The 22434-nt window shown below is 48.7% G+C and overlaps 1 protein-coding gene across 2 annotated transcripts in view; it reads left to right on the forward strand.

The window, feature by feature from the left end:
* Window positions 1–8478: 8478 nt before the first annotated feature.
* SLIT3 (slit guidance ligand 3) overlaps window positions 8479–22434 on the forward strand; it is a 586046-nt gene continuing 572090 nt past the window's right edge. The window contains exon 1 of one of the 2 annotated variants that reach the window (XM_040983330.1): window positions 8479–9114. In XM_040983330.1, coding sequence (XP_040839264.1) covers window positions 8918–9114 — 197 coding nt within the window. In that variant the 5' untranslated portion in view covers window positions 8479–8917. The remainder of the gene's footprint in view (window positions 9115–22434) is intronic. The other variant, XM_040983243.1, reaches the window with a different exon arrangement.

Raw genomic sequence — 22434 nt, forward strand, 5'->3', positions numbered from 1 at the left:
CATTATTTGTTAATCTGAGAGACAGAGAGATAAAAAGTCTCCCCTCTGCTGATCCATCCCCAAATGCCTGCAATGGCTGCGACAGGGTCAGGAGTGTAATCCAGGTCTCCCACATGGGTGCCAGAAGCTGAACCCCTGGAGCTGTCATCACTGCTTCTTAGGGCCTGCAGCAGGAAGCTAGATTCAGGAACCAGAGTTGGAAACTGAGCTTAGGCACTCCGATGATGGCTTAGGCAGGCAGGTCTACTTCATTGCCTGGCCAAAAACCTTGTCCTGTCTACTTTTTTGAAACTTTGCCAGACCCACTTTGTCATGATCGCATTACCCTACCCTCTCCAACATTTGATAATGTGTAATGATGTATTAATTTCCTTGTTTCCTATACACAAGAGGCTCTGAGGATAGCAATCATGCTGACTTTGTGTTTGCCATTGCACTTACAGCATTATTTGAACCCTAAAAGCACTCAGTAAATACCACGTTGAATAAATGAATGAGAAGTAAGTAAAGGGAAGATAATGAGGGTAACCATTTAAAAGCATTTTAACAATTAAGCAATAGCAGGAGATATTATTTTGGCATAGGGGAATTTCCTGTTGTTTCTGAAATCATAACACACAGGTAGCAACTCTGCTTACGATTGGTCCTGTGTGGTTTGAGGTAATGCAATTGCCAAGATCGCATCTGTGTTGCAGCCTGGGTAAGCATGCCGAGGGCATAATAAACAACCTCAAAATCTCACTGGGAGGTTTAGTTTTTTTCTTGGGTTACACACTGGTCACTGCCTTCTACATGGTGATTCAGGGATTTCAGAGCATTTCTGTGTCCACAACATATTCTTATGACATCCTAAGATCCTTAACTGGTTCAGTCAACAGGCAAAAGAGGCCTTGGCTGATTACATGGAAGGTTTCCAAAGTCCAAGTGTGGAAGTCCTATATGCATCACTGCTGAACATGCTCCATTGGTCAGAAGGAGGCACCTGGCCCCAGGATAACTGCAAGGGTCGCTGGGAAATGTAGTCTTCCTCTGCGCTTGGAAAAACAATTTAGATCTGTGAACATCATGTCAACCTCACTGACAATAGATGTCCTTTGGTTGTCGTGACGATCCGATTTCATGGATGCAAACTCTTAGCACAGTGTCTGTCGGGTTTAAGGACATTGGCAGTTGCAGGTAAGCTGCAAGAGGAGGTTCTCTGGCTTTGCATGGATGGCTGCTTGCTACACAAGTCTGGTGTTGCAAAGCTTCTGCCAAGCCCAACAGCTGGCTGGAGAGTGTCATGAGCCGCAGTGCCCACAGAGGCCAGCCAAGGATGCAGATGTCACCACTACGGCTGTGCAGCACATCTTCATGCTTTGTTTAATTTAGTTCCCTGGGTGGGACAAATTTTATGAGCAGGTGCTCTGGTTAATTAGGTGATTAATACTTCTCAAACTGGAGAGCCATTTCCCTAGTGACAGTTCTCACATTGCTCAAATGTGAGGCAAATCTTCACTGCCCAGCTTGGAGAGGCCTGTGACAGCCCTCAATCTGTCTGCCAAGCCTCCCAGACCACCATAGTGGCCCTGAGGAGCAGGTGTTTGACCTCACACCTGGCTGAGGTAGTCCGGATGTTCCAGCATGGGCAGAACAGGAGTTCCCCAGATCACCTGGCCTCTTTGCCGACCAGGGCAGGGTCAATCTGCGGATACATTTCTGGTCCCCTTTGGAGATTCCAAGCTGTATGGCTGCAAGGTCAGAGCCACTGCCTCTGTACACAGCCCTTAAGTTTCTAAAGCAAGATTGCCAAGTCACAGCCAAGAAAAATTAAGCATCAGAGTCCTTTCTGTCAGACTGGCATAGACCACTAGAAATGCACCCCCAAACTCTCCAAAATGCCCCATTCCAAAATCCTTCCTCCACCCTATGCACTATCTTATTATTCTTTTTCTGCTGTTTTTTTTTTTTCTCACTACCAAGACCTTCTTGCTATCATTGATAGTATGAAATCCAAGCAACTTTCAAGAGCCAGACGAGATTCCTTAGCTCTTGGCTTGAAATTATTTCTCCGTCTCTATAATTTTTTGTAGCACTTACTATCTGACTAACATCAATCAGCACTTAATTATATACCATATCTTTTCTTTCATGTATCTTAATTTGATTTTCCCTATTGGATTTTTTGGCGGTAGAAGCTGTATCTTCTCTTGGACAGATTTCTAGTTCTCAATAAATGCTTCTTGATTGCTAAATTCGGCTAGATGCCACTTAGGTCTCTGGAAAATAGACTGAATGCATTTTCTTTCTTTTTAAAAACTATTTGAGATGGAGGGAGGGAAGGAGGGGTTGGGAAACACTGTGCACTCCAATCAGCTGGTTCACTGCCCTTATGCCTGCAATGGGCTCAGTCACACTGAAGCTAGGAACGGGGACTCCCTTGAGATCTCCCACTTGGGATGATCAGCAGGAAGCTGGATTCAGGAGGGAAGCTGGGCTTCAAACCCAGATATCTTGATTGAAAAGCAGGTTCCTTAACTGGAATCAACTGCTAGGGACAAACATCTGTCCCTGAACTAATTTTCTTACACATTCTTGAGCCATACAGCTGACAACATGGCCAGTGGCTCCTGTTCCTCCGGCGTTCTTCCAGTTTTACAACCCCAAAGGGACTGAATCTTTTTGTCCAGTTCCAGCTGGAAAAACTTCTAGGGATGGTCTCTGACCGGCTCATTCCAGTCATGTGCCAAACTCTATAAAATCAGTCTGGATGGAAACTCAACATAAGAGCAAGTGAGCATTGACCCACAGTCACATGCTCAGTGCAAAGGCTATTGCACTCCAGTTGCCATCACAGGTGCTGTCTGGATTTTGGAAGGCTTTATAACATTATGTGCCATTCTGGGACAGGTTTTTTTTTAGTTATATATTCATTCATTTATTATTTATCCTTGGCAAACTTCAATAGACTAACAGGCAATACCCTTTATTGTTTTTTTCCCCTCTCAGGAGAGCAAGAATCATTTGCATTGAAACAACACTGATCTTCCAGCTCCAATTAATAGTAATGTTCCCTTAACGATGTTATCCAGAAATTCACGTATGTGGGTTGTTTTCTTGAGAAAATTTAATAGGTAACACCATTATTTTTAAATTAAATTTATTTGAGTGACAGGAAGGAAAAGGAGAGGGGAGAGATAGAGGAGGGAGAAGGAGAGAGAGAGAGAAAGACAGAGAGAAAGAGAGAGAGAGATGAGAATGAGTGTTGCTTCCCTGGCTCACTCCCCAAAACCTCCAACAGGTATAGCCGAGATCGGGTCAACCTGAAGCCAGTAGCCCAGGAACTCTAATTGGGTCTTTCAAGGGGTGACAAGGACCTAATTTCTTCAGCCATAACTTCTACCTGTCTTTCAGGAAGTGCTTTAGTAGGAGGCTGGATGGGAAGGAACTCAGTCGCAGACACTGTGATGTGGGCATGCCAGGGGGAGGACAGACTCGACATCACGTTGGAGTTTGCATCCTCTCTCTTTCCTCCCTGTTCACCCACCCCTCTGTGATCTGCCTGGGTGGCTCTGGGAGGTAGTACATTAATTTCTCAGGCAGGAATTTCATAGTACAACTCAAAAGAGAAATGGATGATGGTGTAATAAAAAACTAACACAGAAATGTCAGGGTGGGTAAAGAAAACCTTGCTACTCCACCCCTCTAGGAGGTAGGGGGCTAGGAGAGGAGACCCAGGGCTAGCGTGCAGGACTTTTGGACATGAATTATGACCTGTAGTAGGAAGAGGAAGGTAGTCCCTTCCAAAGAGAATTTCTTGTAGTTCTCTGAGGGGGGATCCCAAATGGTGACCCAAGGGAGTGCAGGTGGGACCATTTGCAGCGTTCATTTCTGGAGTAACACAACGGCCTCTAACAGCACCACACAGAAGATATGGAGATGTGCAGCATCCAGGGTGGTTCTCAATGGTGTAGAAGTAAAGATATCAGAACATGGAGGGTGATGTGTATAGTTCGCAAGAATGTAATTTCCTCCTCCAAAAGATTATGAGATACATCAATCAAAACAGTGACAGAAGATTGTCAAATAAGCTAACTGATTGGGAACATCATTTGTTCATTCATTTAATTGCCAATCACCAAAGTTTTGTTTTTTTTTTTTTAGCACTTCAGGTACCAAGCATGCAAAAGCAGATTATGCATTTCTGGATGCCTGAAAAAGTTTTTTTTTTCTTTTTTTTAAATAACAAAATGGTGGGAGGGGGGAATGGGTTACATAGAGTTATTGTCCTTAAACATCTAACCGTCTGGACCAGCAACGTTTTCTGGAGGAATGGACAGCCAAGCTGATTCTAGACCAGCAGGGCAGGAAGGGGTATTGGCTGGATCTGGGAGATTCACAGGAGATGATGAGGCTAAGGCAGAAATATCCCGATGTTGCAGGATTTTTGACTCCGAGTATGGCAGCAAGCTCAAATTCTTGTCTCGCAGGAAAGAAGAATTTTCATGCGGACACAGTTTAGTTTTAAAGCAAGATTTATTAGAAAGGCTGAGAAGAGAAGACTCCCGTCCTAGCGACAGGAGGGGGTTTTGAGATAGAAAAGACCCTTACCCCCTGCCATAATGGCAGGAGGAAAAGTAAAAAGACCCTAGTCCTCCATAGTGGCAGGAGGACAAGAAGCCAAACCCTGTGCCATAGTGGCAGGAAGAAAAGAAGAACCCCCAATCAATGGTGGGGAAATGCACCTTTTAAAGGTTTCCCTCAAAGATGTTTCTCCATGAACAAAGAAAATTCCTGGTTTCCATGCTACCTGGCCTTGGCACAAAAGGCCACAGAGGTGCCAGACATAGGACATTCCAGGCCTTGGGCAGATGTGTATTACTTCTTCCTGCTCTCCTTTCAATGATAAAGAGATCAGCCTGAGGCCCTCCCACGATGGCCAGAGGTGATGGCCAATACTTCAGGTGGGGAATTGATATGCTAATAGAACCCCTGTCCCTTGGAAGAAACGTGCCCAGGTGAATCCAAGACATGGTGGGGAAATTCTCTTTTTACTCGGGGACCCAGAATACCCTAACTGCCTACTACCCACTCTAACTCCTCTCTCACCAAGTTCAGGCTTGCATTGTCAGATCTGCATTTTAGATCTGTGCTATGGCAAAGGGTAGCTTGGCCGAGCAAAAATGAAGAAGTAAGATTACACACACACACACATACACACTCACATGTGGGCCAATATGAGAAACATCCATGCCTGAAACCACAGATCTGAACACTGCACAGCAGGATGGGCTTGGTGAAGAGGACAGTCAAGAGATGATCATGGAAGAACAACTAATTCTCAGCCAGGGAACGGCTGTGTGAGAGCAGAAAGACGCTCTTTAGTTGCGTCACTTCTCGTTGCTCCCACCTGCTTCTTTAGCTGTGGCTCCCAGGGTGTCCTGAGTGTCCTTTTCAGGTTCTTGTCTTCTCTGGCCTGAACGCTGCTGACGGGACTCAGGCCAGGCCAGCAAACAGCCTGGGAATTGGAAATCTTAGGCCTGGCACCTTGTCTCTTTTGAAGCTTTCTTCTTCAATGGGTTTCTTACATTTTATCTGCTACCCGTGCCCTTTTTAAAAAGTCTGAGTGTTTTTTTTTTTAATTGTTTCAATGAGCTGTAGTTAATTTCTGTTCCTTGTAGCCCAAAGCCTTCAGCTGATTATTTGGTGGCCTTAAGAATGATGGTAACCTACATAGGGAGACAAAAGCAGGTGCAGGAGGGAATTTAAGATTTTTTTTTTCCTGGAAGGAACATGTGACTGGTTTGCTTTTGAAAGATTTATGAAGATGTAATGTGAAAATTTAAATGGTGATTAACGTAGACTTTAGTGACTCAGAGAAAAATCACACCAGAAAATAAAGCTATCTCTGGTCCCTAGCCCCCAACTCCCTCACTCATCAACTGGGTGACCTTGCCCAAAGGGCCATTTCTCTCTGAGACTCAGTTTTCTTGTTGTAAGACACCAGGGTTGGATTATATTTGGCATTCTTGAAGTATGTTCCAGGGGAATTTTAAGTTAACACAAAAAGAGTTCAGAAAACTAAATGACAAAGAGGTTTCTCTATGGTAGGAGCTCTCGGAGTCAGACATCCTCTCGGCCCTGGACGTCTGTCCCCACTCCCGCTTTGCCCAAAGAAACTTTGGTCTTCATCAATGAAGTAATCTACATGTAAGACCAGAAGTTGCAGTAGGGCACGTGGAGGAACCATAGATTCGATAACTTGGAAGGCTGCTCCAGCCCCACCCCTGTGGGCTTCTTTGTACTTGGGTGATCTAGGCGCCACCTGCTTCTTCTTCCTGCCCCAGGGCTGCTCAGGGATACCTGCGGTCCCAGGAGCACATGTAAATGCTTGTGAAGCCACTTAAAGGTCTAGTTGGCTCATGCCACCAGCCCCCTCCCCGCTTCCAGAGATTCAAAGGAAGGCACAGCCCCTGCCCTGTCCCCAGGTGCTGGAGGATGTTTAAGAGTTGTTAAAAGCCCAAGTCACCCCCGAGGATCAGCACTGACCCCCTCCCTGGCCACCAGAGGGCGATGCTAACAGCATCTGCAGAGAAGGCTGTTCCCAAGAATAGCGACGGTCAAACTGCTCCTACTGTGTTCATGAAGGATAGAGGTGCATGCCTGCGTGTGTGGACAGCTGGGTGCCTGGAGCTAAGATGTGGAAAATATGCTCAGAGTAATGATATAACGTCAGCACCTCTACATTAAATGCACAGAATGGAAGCAATTCGTTGAAAGTTTGCTTGAAGGCAGGATCTGAGGAGAGGGTGGAGTTCCCAGGAGTACAGGTGCTGTCATGGGGCTCTGTCGGTGTGTGGATATGGAAGCACGACTATGCAGGTGTGTATGTGCACGTAAGTGTCTGTCGTGGGCGTGCATGTGTGGTATGAGCATGTGTGTGGACACGAACTTGTAGGAGTGTGTGTAGGCACCAGTGCACGCATAGAAGCAGGGGCGTTCATATGGCTGTTAGTACGGACAGGAATGTTTATTAGCAATAAAATGTGTGTGACTGGGTTTGTATGAGGGAGAGCATGTGTGGTCTTGAACATGTACGACCGGAAATATGTAACATGAATGTGGGAGGGTGCATGTAACATTATAACATGAACACAGGCCAGTGTGACCGCGCATGACACCAGTGTAGGTGAGTGTGTGACCCTGTGTGTGTGTGACTCGAACACGGGTGAGTGTGTGAACTTGTGTATGTGTGGAATGAGCGGCTGAGCGTGTGTGGCTGTGTATGTGTGACACAAGCACAGGTGAGCGTGTGTGGCCGTGTGTGCGTGACTCGAACATGGGTGAGTGTGTGAACTTGTATATGTGTGGAATGAACGGCTGAGCGTGTGTGGCTGTGTATGTGTGACATGGACAGAGGTGAGTGTGTGTGACTGTGCCTATATATAGGTTTCCTGCAGACCTTCTCAATGTAAGTAGATGTGGCGGAAGTCTTGGAAAGCCTCCCTGGGGCTCCTGCTCTTTCCCTTCGAACACACACGAACACACACACACACACACACACACACCAGCCCTGCAAGTATTTATGGAGCCTCTGGCTGCCCCTCCCCACTGGCATCTGGAAAAGCTCAGACCTGGCCAATTGAGAGCGGGTACTGGAGATGGAAGGCTTGGGGGCTGATGGGATGCTTCGCATGCGAAGCACTGTTTTGGAAAAACACATTCTCCAAACAACCCTGGGCGATGGGTCCTGGCAGGGCGGTGGGCCTTGAATTAAAGGGAATGAAGGCTCCCAGGTGTTCAGACGGGCTCACAGGCACCAAGCCAGGGGGTGGCAGCTCAGGGACTCTGGACACGGTGCTGTCCACCCAGAGCCCAAGGCCCCATCCTCAATCGGTGGGGGCCGGTCCGGGTTTGCCTGCAGGGACCCCAACCATCTCACTGCAGGAGGGGTTTCTCTGAATTATGCAGCTCCTCAAGCAAGCAGTTGTAGATCTTTGCCAAGAGAACGAAAGGCGGTGAGTGGGTGAAAGTGCCCACATTCGGTGGCTGTCAGAGCTGTGTGATCTAGGGCAAATCGCGGGGCTTCTCTGAGTTTTGGGGTTTTTACTCTCTCAAACGGGGGCGTTAACTCAGACGCCCCCTGGCGAGCCAGTGTAGGGGCAGAAGGCAAGGCTCAGCGGCGTGCCCAGCCTGGTGCCGGAGCTGAAAAACACCAAAGGAACCCCAGGCATTCTTGGTTCGTGGCTCAGACGGAGGGAGTGAGTTCCAAGGGCTTTATTCTAGAAGGGACCCTGCGGGCCGAGCCCCCTGTCTTCGGGGCTTTCCGTCGTCCTCCTCCGCCGCCTCCTCCCTCCGGCTCGCGGTCGCTCCAGCAAAGTTCCCAACTTAGTCGACACGACGCGCTGCGCAGCCAATGGGAGGCGGAGCTGGCGGTTTTGGGGGGCGGGAGAGGGCTGGGCCCCGCGTCTCCGGTGTCTGCCCTGCTCAGTGAATGGAGAGAGCGAGTGCCGGCCAGCTCACCCGGCCGCCCCGTGCCCCAGCCGCAGCCGCTGCCGCCGCGCTCTAGAGCGCAGCCCCCAAGCCGACCCTCCCCGGGCGCCGCGCCCCACAGCGTTCACCTCAGGTGCTCGCCCCAGCCCGCAACCCGGGCGGTGGGCCGACGAGGCCAGGGGCCGCTTGGCACCTGGGCGCTCCGAGAGATGCGCAGCGGGGCAGCGTCAGCCCCGCCGATGGAGCTGCTGTTGCTGCCGCCGCCGCCGCCCGGCGCGCCCCGCTCCGCCCGCGCCCCGTGCGCCTGAGCGCCGAGCTCGCCCCTCCTCCGCGCCAACTCCGCCGCCCGCTCCCCAGGCCGCCCGCGCTCTCCGCGCGCCTCCTCGGGCTCCACGCGCCTTGCCCCGCCGCGCCAGCCTTCTCCAGGCGCGGGCCCCTGCACACCATGGCCCCCGGGCGGACAGGGGCCGGCGCCGCCGTGCGCGCCCGCCTGGCGCTGGCCTTGGCGCTGGCGAGCGTCCTGAGCGGGCCCCCCGCTGCCGCCTGCCCCACCAAGTGTACCTGCTCAGCCGCCAGCGTGGACTGCCACGGGCTGGGCCTCCGGGCGGTTCCCCGGGGCATCCCCCGCAACGCCGAGCGCCTGTGAGTACCCCCATCGTCCTGCCCCGCCCAGCCCCGCCCCACGCGGGCCACCCACCTGGGTCCTGCAGGGAGGCCCCCAGGCGCCAGAGGCTTCCTCTCTCCTAGTGCGTGCTGGATGCAGTCTCTGGTCTCAGCCCCTGCCCGATGGGATCCCTGGCTCTCTGGGTCAGGTCAGGGGTCTGTGGTTTTGGGCAGGTCTAGAGAGCGAAGTCAGGAAGCCCTCGCCCCCGCCCCACCCGCGACGGGCAGATGCCCTGCTTCTCCAGGGGGTGAGGGCTCCACATGCAGGGCCCGCTGACAGCTTCCGAGGCAAAAGCGGGCAGGAGGGGACCAGAGAGCACTGCAGCCTGGGGGTTTTTAGAGTAGGGGCAAAAGATCTTCCCTTGTTGAAAGGGAGGAAGGGGGGAACGAGGAAAGCGGCAGAGTGATGGGGCCATCGGGGCGCAAAGAGAGAGGCCCTGAAACTGGGACCCCTTGGGAAACCAGTTCCGGAGGCAACTGCAGTCCTGGGGGCTGCCCCTGGCGAGGAAAGTTGAATGCGTGAAGGTGTAACTTCTGAGGACCTGGACAGACTGGGAGTGGGTGCTCACCCTGCCGGGAGTGCAGCCTGGGAGATGCCAAGTTGCAGCCGGGGTGAATTTTTTTATGACTCTGTTATAAATGCCTCCCCAAACGGGCCGGAGAATGGAAATGCTGACAGCCCTTTAAATGAGACCGAGCGCTATAATCTTACAAACCGCACTCAGCCTCGGTTCCTGGGCTTGGCAGTGAGTGCGAAGGCACTGGAGAGTGGTGTGGATTGACCCTCGTTTTAACCTCAATTGTGCAATCAAATATTTACTTTTCATATGTCAACGTTTTGGAAACATTTATCATTTTGATCCTCGGACCAAATGCAAAACTTGGACTCCAGGGTGGGCTCCTCATGATCCTGTGAGGATGGGAAGGAGGGAGGGAAACCAGGTGAAGAGCTGGAGAGTCCCGCCTGCCCGGGAAGGCATCAGGGCTTGCTCTGCTGGGGTTCACTCCTTCAGTCTGCTCCCCTCCGTCCCCTTCAACCTGGTCTCAAGGTGCAGGTGCTTGATGGCCCGTTCCTCAGCCCTGGCTTGAGGCTGAAAGAGTTGCACTGAGGTGGACAGTTCTGAGCCTGCTCGGTAACCTGCTAGCGTGCTACCTCCTTCTGCTTGGTCTTTGTGTTGCTCTGGGTGGAGATGCGATAGAATCACCTCCCGCATCCCTGGTGCTTTCTTTTCGGCACATGTCGTCCCTCCTAAGTGCACTGATTCTGTTGGGATGCATTGTGCAGTCCTGGAGAAACACAGTTTGCAGCTCACACGTAGAAAGCCAGACTGGGATATGTGAAAGGACTTGTCCAGGGAAACACACAAGCTGTGGGCAATAGAAGGGCTGGCAACAGATTTCCATACTGTAATTCAAACAGTTTCCACCAAACACTCATTTAACTATAACTTGCAGACTAAGTTCCCCTCTTCACATTCATGCCAGCCACGTGAGCTCGTGAAATAATCACTGGAGCTCAGGTTTAATGAGCCCTTTTCGTGCCTTGATTTGCGTATGTGTTATCTTTCGCCTCTCTACAACACTCCCATTAGTTCCAATACCTGTTACTCCATTCTGCAGATGAGGTCGTGTAACTTGTTACAAGTTTGAATCCAAGCCTGTCTGCCTGCCATGTGCACGTGTCCCTACCATTCTGTTGAAAATCTTTGCTGGATTGATTCAGGCAGAGGTCCCAAGAGGGTTCTGACCAGGTTGGATCTCAGAACAAGCTGTGTTGGTGTACTGTGTGCACATTCAGCTCCCTTTGGCACAAGTTCTCCCACCCCGAGTTCTCAAACCTGCTTGTCTCTGATCAACCCAAAACAAACAAACAAAAAAATTATGTTGCATGTTTGGGAAATAAAGGAGAGTGGGTCCTTCTCTCCCTGGTCTGTGGGGGAGTTTGTGAAGGCTGGGGGCACCACCCTGTGGCCCCTGTGACAGGCAGCTACCTCCCTCAGGAGACCCAGGCAGCTTAGGAAATGTCATCTGTTGTACAACTGGGGCAGCTGGGTGGAGCTGGGAGTCCTGTGCCTCCTCGTGGTTCCACTGTCGCGGTCATGGTCACTGACAGGCATTGGCAGGGTAAGGAGCTGCTTTGAAATGTCTGTGTCTCATCCGCCTTGGGGCTGGGCGCTGGTGCCACTTTGGCTGGGCTGTCCTGGGGGCTTGTGCCTGCCAAAGCTGCTCATTCCAGTCTCCTTCCTCCTTGAAAGTGCGAGGTGGCCTTTTGGGTCAGGGTCACTGCAGGGTTTAAGGGCAGCGCACCAACCGTCCTTCACCACCCTACTCCCTGTCCCTCCTCTCTTAGCTCTGATGTTGCATTTCAGTTCTGCAGGCTCTTGGCAGGGGGTGGTAGGCTTTGGCATTTCTGTGACACACTGAGGCTATCTTGAGGAAGTTTCCATTCATTCTTCCCTTCATTCATTCCACCACCAAGGCTTGAACCTTTGCTGCATTCCAGGACCATATAGCACATCTCTGCACATGCAGCAGGAAGCCAGCGCTTCCACTTGAAGAATGTAAGCAAAGGCTGCTGGAAGGAGGGAGCTTCCTCCACGGAGTCCTTTCCATGTCCCTGGGAATCCTGTGTTAGGGGCACACGTTTTGTTGACACCACTGTCCAATTCTAGAACTTGGTTGTCTGATCTGGTGTGTGTTGAGCACGGGTTTTAAAAAACGAGGAAGAAATGTGTTCTCCATCTGCCATTGCTGTGACTGGCTCTCCCAGAGAACAGGTTACAGAGGCATGTCTGCATGTGTGTGTGCATACGTACACACATGGTACGTGTGTCACTGTTTCCCTGGATGTTTTAAATTTATGAAACCTTGTAGTAGAACATGGGGAAGAACCCAAGTACAGGTCATGTGGGCACCATTTGAATTTTGCTTCGGGCCTGGAATGGGACCTCAGTTGTAGTCTTGAAGCTGGTGTCAGAACCAGAGGTTTTATGTTCTGAATTCTTCCCCATTATGTTAGCACTTCGCCCAGAAAAAAAGCAAAAGAAAAGAAAAAAAAACACAGACTTTTATAAACTACCGACAGACACCCCTAGCCCCCCCACAACTCCATGATGAGGTGACACCCACAAGAAAGCTAAATAAACGCTGAGCAGAATTCAGTGTGATTTATTATCCATGCCTCAGAGATAGAGGCCAAGAGGAGAGGAAGTGAATGGCGCTGCCTGAAACAAAACATTTACCATGGAGCACAGAGTAAACAGATGTTGCATTTACCCTTCTGAGCACAAAAGGAGCCCCCAGATGTAATTCCTCTTCAGCCACAACCTCAGCCTGGAAGAGGCGGCTGACGAAAATAAACTCTTACCAGGGGCCTCTTGTCGCCATCCAGCATGGAGGCAGATGTGGGCCCACTTGTCACCCATGGCGACATGGTGGCCTCAATAGCCAAGGGGGGTGGGTCCAGGATGGACATCTTTGGTTTTTTGCTTGGCTCCAGAACATGCTGGAGACTGCTGTATTTAAATAAACATTTCCTGTTTGCGCAGGAAAACGGGCGAGAGGCTGAAATGTGAGAATGTGGTAACTTAATTTTCTCCATCACTCCAGATGACGGCAGGCTTCGCCGGTGGTTGGGTCCAATAAAAACCGACACCATGTCATAGGCCTTCCCTCGCTGGACCACAGAGGTCCTGAGGTCAAGTGGGAGATTTTCCAAGATGCTCAACCACCAAGCCCTGTATCCTGGCGTGCTCAGCCCTCAGGGCCAGTCCAGAGGACCGGAGCAAGCTGGTGGGTCGTGGCACCTCTGTGGACCAACTATGGTGAGGTGGCCTCTCGGGGAAGCTCAGGGCTCTCCCAGAGACTCCACGGAATGCTTTGATGGTATACCCGCCTTCCAGGTGCTGTGCAACTCCAAACAGATTGCTTTACTTCTCTGAGCCTTATCATTCTGACAGTTTAATTGCAGTGAAGACTTAGTGGGTTTTTTTTTTTTTTCATATATGCTTCCTTGCTGAGCATCTAGAATGTCTTGCCCAAGGCTTAGAATAGTGTCATGCACATAGTATGTTTTCAACAAATACAAGTTGCATAAAGGACTAACAAGCCTCATAAATACACATCTTTGTGTGGTTCTTGCAAGTGAAAGATAAGCAATTACAGATTTACATTTTGATGTCTGGCTAAGGGCAATTTAACTGGCAACCTCTTAAACGAGTTATTAAAGGTATCTAAAATTTGGATTTCATGAACTAAAATTATTGCCTTACTACAGTTGTGAAAGACTCCTATTGAGTGATCTGCTCTGAAATCTGGTTGTCAGGCGTTGCTTAGCAACCTTGCAAAACTCCTACTGTGCACATGCCCATGAAAAGAGCTGGAAACCCCGAAAGCTTCTACCATGGGACTTTCTAATCAGGAGCTCATCAGCGTCCTCCTGAGCTCTCTGTGGTTTTTGATTGCTGCTCTTCTTGCAATAATTGATACGTATTTGTAGGATCATTGTGAAGTTTTGCCTTTTGCCCATCATCTGGGTCTTCTGATGTTTTTTGCAGTTTGACCATTTCAGTCGTGATTTCTCTCCTTTTTTGTTTGTTGTCACTGGGCTTTTTCCCGCCCAGGAAGCCAGAAGTGAATGATGTGTCAGGCCTTGAGATCCTTTGCTTTCAAGTGGGCTGTGGTGAGAGGGCATCTCAGCCCTGGTTCACTGAGGCATGGGCATGGGCCTCTGGGCAAGGGCAGCTCTGGGTTTGAATTCCAGCTCTCTTGTCTCTGGCTGTGGCTCTCTGGGTGTGCTACTACTCCATTGCTGTGGGCTGCTGCCTGCTTAATCCTGAGGTACCTCATTTCCCACACCTGTAAAAGAGGGTGATAATCATAGGAGGCTGCTGTGAATGTAGCTGGAAGCCATCCGTGTAATGTGTCCTTGGGGTCATTGCTGCCACTGCCCAACTACCATTCCCCAACTGCAAGCGATGCACCAGAAAAGCACCTGTTTGGGCGAGCTGGGAGAAGCGATGGTCAGGAAGGGCTGGACTCAGTACCTGGCACACTGGAGCCCTTCACAAATAGCGAAGGCAAGGGGACAAAGCTGTTATTCCCATTTGTTTACTTTAGACCCCATCCAGCCGGGAGGTTTCAATGCTTGCTCTACATTCGCACCTCCTACCCCACTTCCCAGGTGTCCAGAATGAAATCCCTGACAATTCAGCTCAGCAGTGCCCAACACCCGCTTGCCCCAGCCCCACCTCCCACCACTCCTCTCTGCCCTGTCCCTGGCTGGCCGCTGAGTCCAGGCTGGTCTCTGTTCCATAAAAAGGGATTATGGTTGAAGTGCTTTATATCTTTTCCATGGGCATGTTGCTTTGTGGTCTCTTTAAATAAGGAATGCATTTTATTTATTTGTTTTTTGAGGGTGTTTTTGGTTTTTTTTTTTTGTGTGTGTGTGTGGTGGTGGTGGTAGGGAGGGGGTTAGATTTTCATGGAGCATTTTTGGCCTGTATTTTTTCTTTCAGTGCTCATTCCTTCTATCTGCCTCTAAATATCTCTTCTTACTGACTTCCAGTGTCTGCCTGTCTCTGTTACTGCTTTTACTTGAAACAGCTGTATTTACTAGCAAGCTCCACCCTCCTTATGTAAGGTGGTCTTAACCCTTTTTAGAACTGCTGAAAAGAGACTGAAAGCAAGGAGGGAATGGAGACAGGCTTTCCCTGAAAGCTTGTCAGGAATGGCGAGACAGCCCTGGCTGTATGGCACTGATGCCAACTTTCCTAGGCTCGCTCTTATTCGCAATGCCCATTCTTAAATCTACATCAGCCTTTCCCAGGTGAGAAGCAACTCCCAGGTGCCTCTGTGGCCCTGCTCTGCAAACCAGGGTTGTGTTTTGTAGATGTTGTTACTGGGCTGCTCATGGCTGTAGTGTCTCCTTCATGCTTGTGGTCTTGCTGATTGGGTTGGCTGTGTCGCACTTACAACTGGGAAGGACTGGGAAAGGAAAGTGTGGTCTTAAGACCTCCATATTGGGTAGAGAGGAGATAGATAAGGTGTGGACCACCGAGCCAGGCAAGGCATAGATAATGGTTCCACCACCCAGGAGCTGGGTGACCCCAGTGGCTGCCTCAATAAGACAGAAATAATCAAGCTAGACTGTGCAGTCTCCTGGGATGTGGGAGTTACGGTGATAACTCACCTAGGCTGCCTGGAGTGTGGTGCACCCTCCACATACTTCCCTGTCATCGTTGTTATCAGAACTCTTCTCATTGGAGTGAGGACTGACTTGGAAAATAAAGACTTTTCAGGGTTGGAAGGGAGCCAGGAGAGCCTTTGTTGGCCACCAGCCTCATTGAGGCAGAAGTGATCAACTTCTTTGCTCAGTGGCATCTAGTGTTGAAGCATTCACTTCTCCCCAGAGCAGTTTACTTAGAACAGCAAACAGCTATCCTGATGGGACATTTTTCCTTGGTTGGGGGTTCAACACGCCCTGTGTCAATTGTTGTTTTAAAGAGCAGATGTAATCCTTTCTAAAATTTTTTAACAAAGGACACATTTTCAACAACCTTATTGCCCTTGTGTTTGTTACCACTCAAGGCTTCTCTATTCTTCTGTCAATCTTTCTAATTATTATAAATCATCCTGTATGTGCTGGTGTTGGGGCATAGGCCCAAATTCCCATTCCTGGATCTGTTCTATGCATAATTCCTAAGGTTCAGTGGCCCTTGCCCAAAATGCTTGAGACTACAGGGTTTGCAATTACAGATTTCTTCTTAATATTTGCATATATATAATGAGCTTTCTTGGAGATAAGGCCCAAATCTAAACACGTAATCATTTTTCACATACTCCTTCAACATATGACATGAACCTAATTTATTCTAAATAATTTTGTGCATGAAACAGGTTTTTTTTCCCTGAAATGTTTATTTATTTTTATTTGAAAGGCAGATTTTATAGAGAAGGAGAGGGAAAAAGAGATGCTGGTTTACTCCTCAAATGGCCACAGTGCCCAGAGCTGACTTGATTTGAAATAAGGAACCTGGAGCTTCTCCAGGTTTCCCACATGGATTCAGGGGCTTAAGGACTTGGATCCACCCTCCACCATATGGCCACCCAGGCCATAGGCAGGGTGATGGATCAGAAGTGGAGCAGCCAGGGCTCAGCTCAGCGCCTGTATGGAATGTCTGCACTACAAGCTAAGGATTAGCTTATGCAGCCACTGTGCCAGCTTTCTGTGAAACGGTTTAACAGCATGGAATTTTCTAGAAGAGGTGTCACATAGGCACTCAAAATGTTTTGAATTTTGGAGTGTTTTAGATTTGGGATTTTTGAACTAGGAACTCTCAGTGTGTGTTAGGCGGAAACCTCCTCACTATCTTATTTGGCCAGATGCCTTTTGGTGAGCCAGCTGTGCCCCTCGCTGGCTCAGCTGATCTGGTTCACCTCCTGTCTTCCCCATATCCTGGGCCTTCCTCACAGTTATCTTGCTCTTCCCCATCCCTGGAGGTGAAGCTTGTGGAGTCTAAGTGAAACACTTTGTATTTGTCCTAATTAAGTTTTGGCAAATCGTTCCATTTCATCAGCTTTTCAGGAACACTTTCTATTTTGATTTCCTCTTCTAGCAAATGAAGTACTCCTTTCTCCATCTTCTACTATTTATTTTCACTGCCATTTTAGTGAGCTTGCCCTCTGGATCTTTAGCCAAGCTGTCAATATAATCAGCAGAGTGGTGACTGCCTTTTCCAATGTATTCCTGTGATCTGGGCTTGAATTTCATTATTGTCCTATTCTTTCTGGCTGAGGTGGATAAAAATCTTGAGGTCTCATTGACCTAAAGCACATTTTTGCTCTAGGGTTCCATTGTTTTCTGTTCTCTCTGGAATAACTTCCTTTCAATGCTAATTCTTCAGTTTGCTGAATGTTCTCTAAGCTTTCTGGGTTTCTCCTGGAACTTCTCATCATGACTTTAACTACATCCTCATCCTGTTAGGTGGGTCTTAGAAGTCCCAACATCATGCGATGTGGAGTATTGTCAGGGCTACATGGATATGTCTGTGTGTCATTCTCTCTTAGGAACTATTTTAGCCTGGGGGAATTGGGACGTTTTCTCTATAACAGAGTTCAGGTAGCTTTGGGTTTGTGAACAAAATAATTCATTTTGGCCCAGCACAGTGGCCTAGTGGCTAAAGTTCTTGCCTTGGACACACCTGGATCCCATATGGGCACTGATTCTAATCCCAGAGGCCCCGCTTCCCATCCAGCTCCCTGTTTGTGGCCTAGGAAAGCAGTGGAGGACAGCCCAAACCCTTGGGACCCTGCACCCACATGGGAGACCTGGAGGAAGTTCCTGGCTCCTGGCTTCGGATTGGCTCAGCTCCGGCCATTGCTGTCACCTGGAAATGGAAGATCTTCCTCTCTGTATATCTGCCTTTCCAATGAAAATGGATAAATCTTTTAAAAAAAAATAATTCACCTTACCATCTTGGGTGTGGATTGGCATGAGGCAGATTTACTTGAGTAGTTACGGGAGCAGATGTGATAGACAATGAGGGGTAGAAGACTGAGGCCACACATTCCCCCAAACCTCTGTACATGGCAGCACCAATCTCATTGATTGGATGCTTGTTTGCGCTTGGTCTTAACCATGGGTCTCTTCTAGCGTTGGTAACCTTAAAATGAACATCACAGCATCTTGATCCTGAGCTTTTCCTGGCTCCTGTCTTAACCCTACAAGGTTGGCTTCTTGCTCTGTTTGGTTGTGACTTGGGACTGTCACTGTTTTTGAGTCCTACGTCCTGATTCTGAACTTCAAGAGCATCTTCATGGCTTGGATCTTCCTTGGAAACCCGAAAATCAACAACTAACTTGCGGCTCTGTCCTAGAAGCAGCCATGGTCTTCACATTCATGGCCCTCTATAATTGGATATTTTGTTTGTTTGCTGGTTTGTTTTGCTTTAAGTGTGAGATTTCCATGGGTTCTGATGTTTTGAAATGCCTCCTAAACTCAGTGCTTACGTGAATGCCTTTGTGAGCTTAGCCCAATGACTGATCTCTCTCCACAAAGCCATGTCTCTGGGAAAGGATCAGGATATATTTTAGCATATTTTAGGGCCCTGAAAAGCTTTTCTTAGAGTTATTCATGTCTTTGAACTCTCACTGCAGTGTTCTTTGTCACATAACAAGATACATCTTTTACAGATGCTGTGTAGCCACATGCAAGCCATGTTCATAACCCAGTCATGTGGAGTTTGGGGGACTTTTTGTCTCTTCGGGTAATTAATAAGTGACAGTGTCTGCCAAATAAGGGAATCCATGAGGAATGAAGTTATTTAAAGGAGCTATTCTTTCCATGTCTACCACAATGAATAAAGCAAGTGAAATGTCCTCATAACTATAACAGCTCAAAATAATATGAAAATCAGAATTACTGTCCCTCCCTGTCAGATAACTGACAAGGCTAAGGCTTCTATGCTAGGTTCAGAAGGGAGATTGATGGAAATAAGGAAAATGCTAGAACTGTAGAGGAACTAGCATTAAGCCTTCAGAAATCAGAGATGAAAACACGTTTCACTCAGCCCTCACAGTGGGCACAAATGTCTAGAAAAACCTCACATGTCATAAAAAATAGTACAAGTGGAATTTAAAAAAAAAAACTCATGGGGAAAATATTAATCTGAAAACAATTGTATCCAAGAAGCATTCAAGTATGCCTCCACAGCTAGCTGGCAAACAGCACAAGTTCTGCATTTTATTAGAGTCCCAACTCTGCATAGAACACTGACCTTATTTGAGAAGCATTTCATAAACATCGACACACAGTGCAGTGGCGTCCGAGTCCAGGAGGAGGTACAAGGACCTCCTTGGGGAGGCCAGCGGCCCCGTCCCACCCGCCCTTGCTGCACTGTAACTGAACCATGGGAATGATGCTGTTTTCTGGAGGTGGTAATTCCCTGATTCCTCTTTGTGGTTTAATGAAGTAGGAAGGGGCTTTTCCCGGGAGAAAGCAAGGGAGTTGGGGCCTCCAGGATGAAACGTGTCCTTAGGACAGGTTGTCTAAGAGTGGATCATGGAGAAGACTCTTTGCTGGAGACAAGGGTCTGACAACATTTCCTTTGGAAATGGAGGTACCTTTTTTTCTTTTTTCTTTTCTTTTCTCTTTTTTTTTTTTTTTTTTTTTGAGATCCTGCCTGATGCATGGAGACCTAGGAAGTGAGTATGTTGGGTAACTCTTGGCAATATCCACCTGGTTCTCTGGAATGCAGGACTGTGACTTTGCAACAGCCCTGAGAAACACATTCTATGCCATCCCCTCTTCCTACAAGCCATCCCTTTCCCTTCCATCTGCTGCCAGTTTACTAGATCTGAATGTCTGCCACTGGACTTGGTTCTGTTCCTTCCGCCTCTCATTTCCTTCCCTGGCTAAGAGCTTTCCAGGTTTTTGAAGTAGCTTTGCAGTTCATCTGGTTTAACCATCCCCACCCCATCGCCCCTCCAACTCACCTTGAATGGTACCTTCGAGATGTAATAGCAGGTGACCCCAGCTTTCTGGGACTGATCACGCTCCTGAGTAGTCTGTTTTGCCTTTGTCTCAGCTTCATTCACAGATTTGGCTCCTGAGTCATTATGACTGAAATGGGAGGAAGCCCTATGCCCACCTGGGAAGTGGGGGCAGGGCTGAGGGTGCAGAGCAGGGGTGGTAGTAGAGGGACCAAGTCCACTGAAGAGAATGTGAGAACCAGAAGGAGAGGTGCCAAGTGGAGAATTGGGGACCGTGGCTCAAGCCCTGAGGGCTCTCAGCACCAAAGCTCTAGCTTGTTTAGGATCTAGAGAGGAAAGATTCCAGATGAGGAAGAGGGTGGGGGAAGGAGAGGAGTCCTGGAAAGGAGGGGTGGCTCCTTGCTTCTCGGTAGCCCGGGGTGACTCAGTTCCCCACCTGCAGCCCTTCTCATTACTTCACACCACAAGATGGTATCCTATCTGCCCTGGTGACTCCGTGTAGGCATGCCGTCTCATACTTCTTGAAACATGTCCCATAGGCTTCTCCCTTGCTACACTCCCTCCTTGTATATTCTAGAAATTCTGCAAAGCCCTAAATCTGTTCTGTGTTCATTCCTGACTAGAGCTGCATGCTGATTGGAGTAAAATTCAGCCAGGAAGCTCTTGTCCCGCCCTTCAAACAAGAAACATTCCCTTCCAGGAAGACTGAGCCACGGATCTCTTTGTCTTGGTTGCTAACGAACAAAGAGGCCTCGTCGGAAAACAGCGTTTCATGAGCAGAGCAGAGCTGATAGCACCTCTTGCCAAATGTGGCTGTGTGTAGTTTTGTGGGGAGGGGGAAACAGCTTTAAGAGGAAGGCTGAGGGAGGTGGCTCGGGGGAATTTTTAGTAACTGCAGCATGGCGGAGTGGAAAGAATGCTTGCCTGGGAATTTGGAGACCTGGCTGTGCCTCTGACGCACTGTGTGACCTTGGACAAGTCACTTGACCTCTCTGGGCCTCAGTTTCCTCTTTGAGGAGGACTAGACTGGAAGATCTCCAAGGATCCTTGAAGCCCCATGCATCCTCACTTCTGGGGGTTGGGGGCCTGGGATTTGGGGTTTAGGCCTGAGCCAATATCCAGCTAACCCAAGAGAGTCTCTGGAGGCGAAAGAGAGGCCAGGACAGCTGCTTCAGGGAGGGACTGGTCCTTGATTAAGGCTGAAATAATTAGCTCAGCTCCACAGTAAGCCTTCTGAAATTAAGAAAGAAAAAAGACATTTCGTTTCAAAAATAGCAGTCAGTGTTTCTTAAAACTGATCAGCTTGGAGCTGGGTAAGTTTTCTACAAAGACATAATTTTCCTTCTTGTAAAGCAGAGCGGGGAGAGGGGGTGGGGGGCGGTACAGAGGGTGGCTGGAGTTAGTGTGACCTGGGCTGCAGTGCCATCACCAGCTAAGCCATCTAGAGGGTGTTGCGTTGTTGGGATGCTGGGAGGATAAGAGGAAGGAATGCATGTTAGGTTTACAGGACTGTCCCCGACATTAAAAAGCCATTCAAAGAGTTGTTATTTTGGCTACCTTTGGCTGCTGAACAAGTCACCTCAAAACTTGGCGTGCAAAGGCAACGGCAGTTTGATTTTGCTTCGTGGCTCTCTTGTCTAAGAGGACACAGGTTGGGAAGGACAGATTCTCCCGGCTCCATCATGTGTGAGGAAGTGGCTGCAAAGCCTTGCATGACCAGGGGAGACTTGAATGGTTGAGTGCTGGAGTCACCTGCAAGCTGGTCACTTCCCTGGCTGGTGTGTGGGCTGGGATCACTGGAAGGGTGGCTCCACTGGACAGTTGACCAGAGTGCCTGCCCACCCCCGTCCCGTGTGACTTCTTCCTGTGGCTTGAACCTTCTCACAGTGTGGTGCCTTTGGCAGAGTAGACTGCCAAGAAGAGGTGTGTGAAACTTCCTGAGCAGCTCAGACGTTGGGGGACTTTCATGAGCTAGCCACAGCACAGTGTCCCTTGTGCGACACTCTGTACAAGCTAGTCCAAGGGTCAGGATCTTCTCTCCAAGGAAGAGATCTCTGAGGAATTGCAATGATGTTTGACGATCTCCTTGGCCTTATAATTATTGGTATTATTTTCTGTACTGTGGGATTAAATCTCATCATGAGATTAAATTCTTGAGGATAGAACTGTGCACTTTTTTTAAAGAACTGTGGTGTAATGCATGTAAAAATATGACATAGTCAACACATTGCTTTTCAAAAATGATATTGGATTGGATAGGAGGCAGATTTGGTAGAAAAACCTTAAGCTTCGTGGTCAGATATGTGGATTTGAATATCCAGCTTCAAAATGTGTCCTTCTGCAAATTCCTTGCCTTTCATAAAAGCAAAACAGACAAACAAACAACAACAGCCATGGAGATAAGAATTATCAGAAGAATATGGGATACGGGGGTGGCTGTTTGGGGCACTGCAAATTAAGCTGTTGCTTCAGATGCCTAGTTCCATGCCTGGCTCACAGCCTGATTTTTGCACTTGCAGTTGACCTTTCTGCTGATGTATTCTGGGAGGTGGCAGGTTAGGGTTTAAGAACTTGGGCTCCTGCCACCCGTATGGGAGACCTGTCCCAGCAGGGCTCAGAGCTCCTGACTTCAGCCTCATCCCACTCCAGCTGTTGCAGACTACCGGGCAGTTAACCAGTGAATGAAATATACTTCTTCTCTCTTTGTCATTGCCTCTCTGTTGTTTTGCTTTTTAAGCAGATGAGTGTAGCAAACTTTTTAAAATGAATGTTTAGAAATGAGCATTCAAAGAAAAGAGTTTGGGAGAC

Source organism: Ochotona curzoniae, unplaced genomic scaffold (assembly GCF_017591425.1).
Source record: "Ochotona curzoniae isolate NIBS_2020 unplaced genomic scaffold, NIBS_Ocur_1.0 contig_1, whole genome shotgun sequence".
NCBI lineage: Eukaryota > Metazoa > Chordata > Mammalia > Lagomorpha > Ochotonidae > Ochotona > Ochotona curzoniae.